This window comes from Hydra viridissima, unplaced genomic scaffold, assembly GCF_058129835.1.
Source record: "Hydra viridissima isolate aposymbiotic clone 2 unplaced genomic scaffold, HvirCarnegie_v1 scaffold_2, whole genome shotgun sequence".
NCBI classification, from domain to species: domain Eukaryota; kingdom Metazoa; phylum Cnidaria; class Hydrozoa; order Anthoathecata; family Hydridae; genus Hydra; species Hydra viridissima.
Window position 1 is genome coordinate 14,734,950 of NW_028324301.1, and position 8,932 is coordinate 14,743,881.

Below are 8,932 nucleotides of genomic sequence, written 5' to 3' on the forward strand. Positions count from 1 at the left end.
GTGGCGCGTTAAATCGGGCTTGGTGACATGCGACCCGATAGTGTTTTAGATGCGCCGTGACAAATAAAAAATTTAAATGTCACGCCATACTTAATTGTAAAAATCGCGTGACTAATTTAATTTACAAATGTCTCAACTTAATAAATATATTGAATAAATGGCACACTTTACATAAATAAAATGAATAAAAAGACCAAAAAAGTAATAGAAATTATATTTCATTTTTTTAAAAAGAAACCATCATCAAATATAAACATAAATATTTAATTTTGAAATTTCCTAATATTTTTATTTGAAGAGTTGAACAGTTTAAAAATATAAAGATACCACAACACTTTTCACAAGACTTTGCATTTTTTTAGCCAAAGCTTATTAGTACAAGCAAATGGTATTTGCAAGACATAATGCTGCAACAGCCCCAAAACTCCTCCAAACGATCTTGGGTACGAGAGGTCCATGATATAATAATACGCGATAAGTTGAAGCACATGTAATGAATCATTATGCCGATGATTCATTGATATTACTTTCCTTTTGTCAACAAATGTTACGTTTTCTCCTAAAATAAGTTGCGGCCCAGGAGAAGAAACATTATCTGCAGCCTAAAAATTTTTTAAAAAGTAAAATTAAAGGTACCTTAATAACATACATTACAAAAATCAATATCAAATTAAAAATAAAAAAAGAAACAACTTTTCGTTAAACTTACACTGGCAATAACAATTGGACACAACACCCCTCTTCTGGTAGTGTTCTTATGAAATTGTATTAGGGCAGATGGAATATCTATACCGGGATACAACTTTTGAACAACTTGCAATAGCCTATCTAATGCTGCTTCTTTGGTAACTATGTTCATTCTTTCAAATTCGTCCATGATCTAAAAAATTTGCAACCACATAAAGAACATTTTGTTAAAAGTGCACAAAACACAAATTTATTAAAGAAATGAAAAAAACCTTCATACTCATAAAATTTTCTGAAAAAAAATTTTAATGTTAAATCTTCTGTTTTATAAAAAAATCGCCCTTTTAACAAAACTTTAAAGAAAAAAGTAAACCATTTGAATGAAAATAATAAATCAAGTTTTAAAGGTTTATAGTAGTTTTATTTATGAAACACATTATAATAAATTATATTAATAAAAAAAATATTTGTGTTTTGGTCACATATTCACAATTGAAAGTTCAGACTAACTCCGATCTCCCCTATAGGGGATCGGAGGGACCGCAAATATATATATATATATATATATATATATATATATATATATATATATATATATATATATATATATATATATATACACACACACATATACATATATATATATATACATATATATATATATATATGCGTTCATAATGATTTTAATAAATTTTTTGAATCGCACCCTTTTAACAAAAAGCGATTCATATATTCATATTATAGTCAATGTGTCAATAATATAAGTATTATTTGCTTACAATTTCTGGATGGAACAGGTGCTCTTTGAACTTTTTGTACCAAAGCAAACTAACATGCAAAAAAATTGGATTAATTCTAAATTAAACCTTATTAAATTCTTACTGTATATTTTAAGTAAATTTTTATTAAAAAAATATTGATAAAAAACATTTCTTTTGAAAAAGGTTTTATGGGTATCACCTGCATATTTTCATCAAATGAGCTATCATTTATTCCTGAAACGTTAAGCATTCTGTTAGCATTTTTTACCTCTATCAAACTTTTTAAATGACGCTCGCGTCGCTTCCAAATTACATTCGACACACATTTTACAACTCCACCCTGAAAAACAAAATTTATTATTTGAATATTATCTAGCTTTGTGTAACAAATGGATGTGTTATATACACCTGAACATTAAAAAAAATATAATTATTTTACCTTTATTTGCAATAACCTATGTTGTGCTTAATTAAACATCTAATAGAATTAATGCTTTGAACTATTTATTGGTTTTTTTAATTTATTTTTGCGTGAATTTTTTCACCGATGTGCTAATGAAAATTTAAAAATATGATAATAATATATAAGTGGTATAACTCAAACTTACTGCACCCTCTTCTCCAAAATTACAGTTTGGATATGACTGTTTCAAAAGTACAGTAACACGATGATAATATTTTTTTCTTATTAAAGGCGTTCCCTTGGGAAGACACCCTTCAAGGTGATGTGCCAATTCATTACAGATATCTTTTAAAGTGTGTTTACGGCAAGGCACCAAACCGTTTAAATAACTGCTGCATTCCATTAAAAAGATAGGTAACTAATAATAAAAATATATATAAATATATAAACAGAATACACATTTCTAATGCTTAGATGACATTTTAGCAAGTATAAATTCTATATTCACTTAAACGCTTATATATAAATGAACAGTTTATAAATAATCTTATAAAGTTGATAAGAATCATTAACTGTTGAAATAATATCACCAACTTGGTATGCAATTGAACCAATCACAATTCTTTTTTTAAAATGTTGAGTCTTTGCCGTAAAAAGTATAAGGAATCAGTTGACCATTATCATCAAGGAAGTTTAAAATTGTGTTCCACCGAAGATGTTGACAAACTGATTTGGCAATGTTTTTAAAGTTGTACCAACGTACACTTTTTATTTTATTGTGCTTTGCTTCAAAAGTCATGCAAAATTGATTTTTTAGTGGACCAAATCGATGCATTTGTCTAACAAAATGAAGTAAAAAATGATGTTTTGGTATCAAATTATTTGGCCATAGTAAAGCACATGATTTGTTATGCTTTTCAATAAGAGTTTGTAAATCCAAAACAGTTCTATTTGTAGTTATTGGTGACAAAGTAAGTCGAAGAATTTCCAAAAGATCAAGAAAATTAATGTAAGGAGGATCTTTGGAATTGCTGTATTGTCCAATAAAAAGTGGAATGATACAAGCAAGAATCAAAATTTGAGCAGATGTTTGAGACCCTGAAATATCAAAGGTAGTTGGATAAATTTTAGGCTTATCTTAGGCTTCAGAGTATGAATAAGGAAACTATTAAGTGCAGCTAATGAGTATATATGTTTTTCACAAATATGTAATTGCAGCAGAAGACATAGTTCATGGGGCACTAGTCCTTCTAGTAAAATGTGCATGGGATCATGTGGTGTGTTTTCAATATCAAAAGCGGTGATTAATAAAAGTGCACTCTCATAATTTATGCCATAAAATCTTGAACAATAGAGTTTATACTACTAAACCTGTAATAAAATTATTAGAACAAACTCTAGAATAATTTATATAGAAATTCATCTTTTCAAGTTTTATTGCAATAAACCATTTACTTTTAGCACAATAAGAGTAAATATTTTAGTGCAACAAAAAATTCTGCACTTGTTTGTTATTTGAACCATCATGACTTATTAAAAATTCTATTTTTGTGAAAGCTAGTGAGGCCAGGTCAAAACACTAACACTATATGACACAAATAGTCTAATAAAGTTTTTTAAACAATAATAATTGTAAATAATCGATTGGCAGTCCAAATGCGAATAACAGCAATGTACACACTGGCATTGTGTTAAGATAATCATTATCATAGTGTATAACATGGTAAAATGAGCTTTAAATACTGAGTAATGTATTAAGAATAACGATTATAAATGATATTCTTAATGCATCATTGAAAATACTTATATCACATATATGTTAACTTATTTTAATGACATAAGTTATGACAATTTATGTAGATTGTATTTTTAGCTAATGTTCTTTAAACATTGTATTAATGGTAATATAATAAAAAAGACAACTCGTTGCAAGGAAATATTTACCTTTAGATTTGAGCGTGAACAAATTATCATCTACAGCCAAAACCACTGGCATAAATTTTGATAAATATGAAATTTTAATTATTTTAGACATTTTAGTCACAGAATAACCACGAAAAATTAGTTGGTGTGATATTTCTTTTTTTCGCTGCGGACAATTTTAAATTTTATTAGTCACGCGACATTAAGCGTGTGGCGCGATATTTATAAGTATGGCGTTACATTTAAACAGTTATACTCTCCGTGACATTTGTAGTTGCTTGTAAATTGTATAAATCGCGCGACTTAGAGCATTTCATGGTTAAGATTTAAAAAGTGGCGTGAAATTTTAATATTTTGATGGGACATTTAAGAATTTGGCGTGACATTTTTTACAGTATACTGCAAAATGCTTTATGATATTTTCTCTGTGAAGTAAGATTTTGTGTACTGAAGATGGCATAGAGTACCATCCATAATTGGTCACATAGATTCTGGCAGTTTCTACAGCATAAATACCAAAACTTTCAGCATTTATCATAACACCTGAGGAGAGAGCTTGCAGAATTATGTAAAATCGCTTAATCAAATTTTCATCCAGTGATTTCAGCAGAGCAGCTTGCATTGTAAAAAAGTCTTCTAGCAGTATTACCGTCATTGGTATTACCATTTACTTGTCTTGGTTTGTCAATGATTAACCCTAGCTCCTCACGAAAACGTTTCTGCACCAAGATCTTCTTCTCTTGCTTTAGCCGTTTCTTTTCTTCACTTCTGGCTGCTCATGTTTGGTAAGAAAGGTTGTAAGAAATATTTAATATCATTTCCATACAACGAATCCAGGCATGTAATGTAGACAATCGGTATTGATAAGAATTTTCATTTTCAGGCCTAGAAGCCACTTTGGTCAAATCGTTCATTTGCCGTGGAATAGCTCCACATATTGTAAATGTAAACCCAGAAGGCCTATCTGTTAATGCCTGAGCCACTTTTCCATATATGATTGTTAGAAAAAGTTCATGTTTTACTTGTACACTTTTACCATTTTTATTTTCTATGCATATAGGTTGACAAAAACGAACAGATGAAGGTGCCGGATTTTGCCAAACAACTGCGCCAGTTCGTAATTTCTATTGCAGAAGATGGTAGATAGCAGGTCTGTTTAATTTCTTGAATTTTATAATATGGTGGGAATATGGAACAGTTTCGTTCATTTGTCACCTTCCTCTTGTAAAAATATTGTGCTTTTATTAAATATAATCAATAAACACGCTGAGTGCTTCTTCATCCGTTAGCATATTTTTCTGGCTTGCGTTTTCCATAAAACTCGATATTAATTTTTTTTTGTCTTTATCAGCAATCCTTAATGATTCCAAAAATTTCGCTTCTGCTTCTTCTCCTATTAAATGCAACGGCTGAAGATATGTATTAAAGATATGCTCAAATCCAAATTCCTTAAGTAACATGGAATTTTTTCTTTTTTTTCTTCCACGTTTTTCTAAATAAGTAGATGGCGTGGAGTCGGTAATTGCCTCTTCTGAGTTAGGTAAAGATACACAATATTCAGAATCCTCCAATCACTGTTCTTAGATAAAAAAAAAAGCTTTCTTTTTCCGTGACGCCTGTATCCATCGTTTATTAAACGACAGAATAATGTACCTTTGAATATCACTGATTATGAAACACAAGTTGTCCTCAGAAAGTTGATAATTTTCTTTTAAACTTGTTGACAGTGCCTCAACTGTCCTTCCTCCATCAATATAGGAAAGCAATAATTTACATTTGGAACACTTAAAAGTTGTCATTTTAACAAGTCACTAAAGTAACCTACGTAATATTCAATAGTCAAACGGGTCGGTTTAATTTCCACTGTGAATTTGTTATACTGATATAAATGTTTCAACTCTTTATATATTGGCACTGTACATTCACCATAAAATGAGTGCAAAAATACAAGAATGCCATGGTATCAATAAAAAATTGATAATAAATTAAAAAACATATACCAAGCTATTGTTATAAATGAACAAAATTTGAAACCACCATAAAAAGCGGTTTTCTGTTTTTTTTACTTTTATCACTCTTTTCTCGATAATTTCGGAAACCGCACGTTTCTGCAACTCATTCTTACACATGTTTTTAATAAACACCTAGGCTACAATACTATATTAAATGTAAAGCGTGGGGAAGCGTGGGTAACTACCAAAAGTCTCAGTGAACTTGAAGAATATTACTTTTTTTCATTTATTTTATTGTTCAAATAATTACTCCTAAACTGAACCATATAAGTAAAAATGTATACTTTTCTTAAAATCTCCATAACATGAGCTTTTCAAAAATGTATAATACTTTATACTTATTCCTAGAAAGTTTTATAGAAAATTCACTTTTAAAGTGATGAAGCAAACAGGTTTGAAATGAACATCCGCAAAAGTAATAAACAATAGGGCTTCAAAACATTTATTTTTACATAAAATTATGTGAAATTCCTGCATTATAGTAATGATTGACTATTAAACTATTAAATAAAATTGAAATATAATGACAGTAGCGACATAAGTAAAAAACATTTATGATATGCTATTGCTCTACAATTTTCCACTGTGCGCCGGTATGAAACTTATTTCTAGTAAGAGTACTCAATACAGTGCAGAATAAGTAGAGCGAATATATTATTATTATAATTATGCAAACTAAATAATTAGCTTGGTTTATATTACATTACTTAAACTTTCACGCAATAGCGATCTGATCTTAACATCTGATGATCGCTATTGCGTGAAACTCTAAATTATGTAATATAAACCAAGGTAATTATTTTGTTTTTATAATTATAGTAATATTTATATAAATATATATCCTTAACCGCAAAAGTAAAGCACCAATTATACATTTCCATTTATCTTAATTGCCGTCAATATTATCATATATTTTCCCACACGCGGTCAAGACTTCGCTGCAGCTCGTCTAGGCTATTATGTGGTGGATGTTGGCTTCTAAAACGGCGTCCCATTATGTCCCAAAGATGCTCCATTGGGTTCATATCTGGACTTTAGGCTGGCCACTCCAAAACTTCAATATTAATATTACTTAAGTATTCAGTAGCAATACGTGCCTAGCATTATCCTGCATAATATGTGGTCTAGCATTATCCTGTATAAGAAGGAATCCATCTCCAATATATGCTGCAAAAGATGCTACAAAAGGTTTTAAAATCTCTGCTATGTATCGTTGAGAAGTCAGACGTCCACCATCAGCAATAAAAAGCTCTGTGTGAGCTGTTAAAGATATTCCACCCCATACCATCAATGAGTCGCCTCCATATATAGCGGTTTCTCGAATGTTATAAGCCAAGTATCAGCAAGTTGTATTTGGGATCTCAGGAATTTGTATTTGGAGACTTCATACAGTAGTGAACCATTCTCTCAGTGTTTTAAGCGTTAAAAAACGGTCCTCCACGGCATTGGTAGCTTGTGGACTGCCTTGGCCAAGTCGTCTAGCGTGATCATCGGTTTCTACAAACCTTTGTAGAACCCTACTGACTGTTGTATAAAACACTCCAAGTCTTATGCATACACATTCATCACGACTTAAATTTCGTCTAGAACGCAGCATTGCTAACAGATCAGTTGCTCAAATAACAGTTATCTTTTCTACTGTTAAAACAATTTAAAACCAATGCATACTTTTCTTTCAGAAGTGAGGTTTAATTACAGCAAAACATGCTACTTATAAAAAGCTACTATAATTTCGAAATTAAACAAGGGAGACGGAATAAAACCTACAAAAGGCGTAACAATAAATATTATTATCATGTTTGTAACTGATAAATCCGGAAAATACATTATACTTTTCAAAATTAGTCAGATTATTATAAGTGGTGCGTTAGTTTTGCAGTTAAGTGTGTGTGTCTATATATATATAAAAAATTATGTTAATACTGGTTGGTTGAAAAGATTTGAAAGCTACACCTTTTGCACACGAGAGGAATCAAAACTTATGCGTCTTTTTAGTATTTTTCTAACAATCTTCTTTTACTCATCTCTTTAATAATCTTTCAAACACACACACAAAATTTAATTGCGATCTGTCATTATTTATTTAAAGGCCATTTGAAATAGACGTGTAAGAGTATTTTTTATCTAAGGAAAAAACTGAATATCGTGCAGTGATAAAATTCTTTGTTTTGTAAGGTTTATCAGCAACTGAAGTTCATACAAAAATTGTGAAATTTTTAATGAATCTGCTCCTTCATTTCCAATTGTATATCGATGGCTTTTAAAGTTTAAACGTGGTCGTACAAACATTGAAGATGAAACACGTGGTGTATGACTAAAAACTACAACAACGCAAGAAATCATTAACAAGTCCTGTAATTGAAGATCCAATTTTAACCAAGTGTGAAATTGCTGATACCACAAGCATCTCAGACCAACGTATACTTAATATTTTACATGAAGAATTGCATATGAAAAAGCAATACCGCATTTGTTAACAATTCAACAAAAACTGGATCAAAAAAAAATTCTCAGCGTAATTCGGAAAAGCAGAATAATTTGGTTGTGGAAGCTGGTTGTTCAGCTCCAAAGGACGTGAAGTCCTGTTATTATAACCTGTTGGATTGGATGCTAAAATTCGTGATAAAAAACCAGGAAGAAAAAAATCATTTTTCAACAAGACAATGCACGAGCTCACACAATTGTTTTGACGATGGTTAAAATAAATGGATTAAAGTACGAATTGCTTGAAAATCCACCCTATTCACCAGATGTGACTCCTGGCGACTACTACCTCTTCAGAAGCTTAAAACAATTCCTTCAGGGAAATTGTTTTTCATCGAATGAAGGTGCCTCAGCCGTGGATCAATATTTTGAAGAGCTTCCAGAAAACCATTACAAAGATGGTATAAAATTGTTTGAGGATCATTGGAACAAGTGTATTGAAGCTGAGGGAGATTAAAAATTTACATTCTTTCATATTTGCTATCAAAACTTTTCAACCAACCTATATATCCAGTAAAAGTGCAAGATAATTTTTTTTTCTCTAATATTATTAGTCATCTTATAAGATTATGTGCAAAAAGTGTAGAAAAAAGGGATTGTTTTGAATCATCGTAAATTTCTTTTAGTCGAAGGAAAGTAAATTCAATCATTTAAACTTAATA

General features: G+C 30.3%; 1 protein-coding gene and 1 pseudogene across 6 annotated transcripts; both read right to left on the reverse strand.

The window, feature by feature from the left end:
* Positions 1-203: 203 nt before the first annotated feature.
* On the reverse strand, positions 204-4,203 carry LOC149892151 (uncharacterized). 6 transcript variants are annotated; one of them, XR_016449479.1, is made up of 6 exons: positions 3,796-4,184; positions 2,057-2,269; positions 1,717-1,788; positions 1,467-1,515; positions 710-880; positions 204-602 (listed from the first exon to the last, which is right to left on the reverse strand). XR_016449479.1 is itself a non-coding variant. In XM_090077318.1 (5 exons), the coding sequence occupies exons 2-5, from the start codon at positions 1,674-1,676 to the stop codon at positions 339-341; spliced, it is 513 nt and encodes a 170-aa protein (XP_089933444.1). In that variant the 5' UTR covers positions 1,677-1,788; positions 2,057-2,129; the 3' UTR covers positions 204-338. The 6 variants fall into 6 exon arrangements, 3 of the variants coding, with proteins under 3 accessions (XP_089933444.1, XP_089933443.1, XP_089933446.1); XR_016449478.1 differs by having other exon boundaries at positions 407-602; positions 1,648-1,788; positions 3,796-4,203; XM_090077318.1 differs by lacking the exon at positions 3,796-4,184 and having other exon boundaries at positions 1,648-1,788; positions 2,057-2,129.
* Positions 2,286-3,771, reverse strand: LOC149892152 (uncharacterized; annotated as a pseudogene).
* Positions 4,204-8,932: the final 4,729 nt, after the last annotated feature.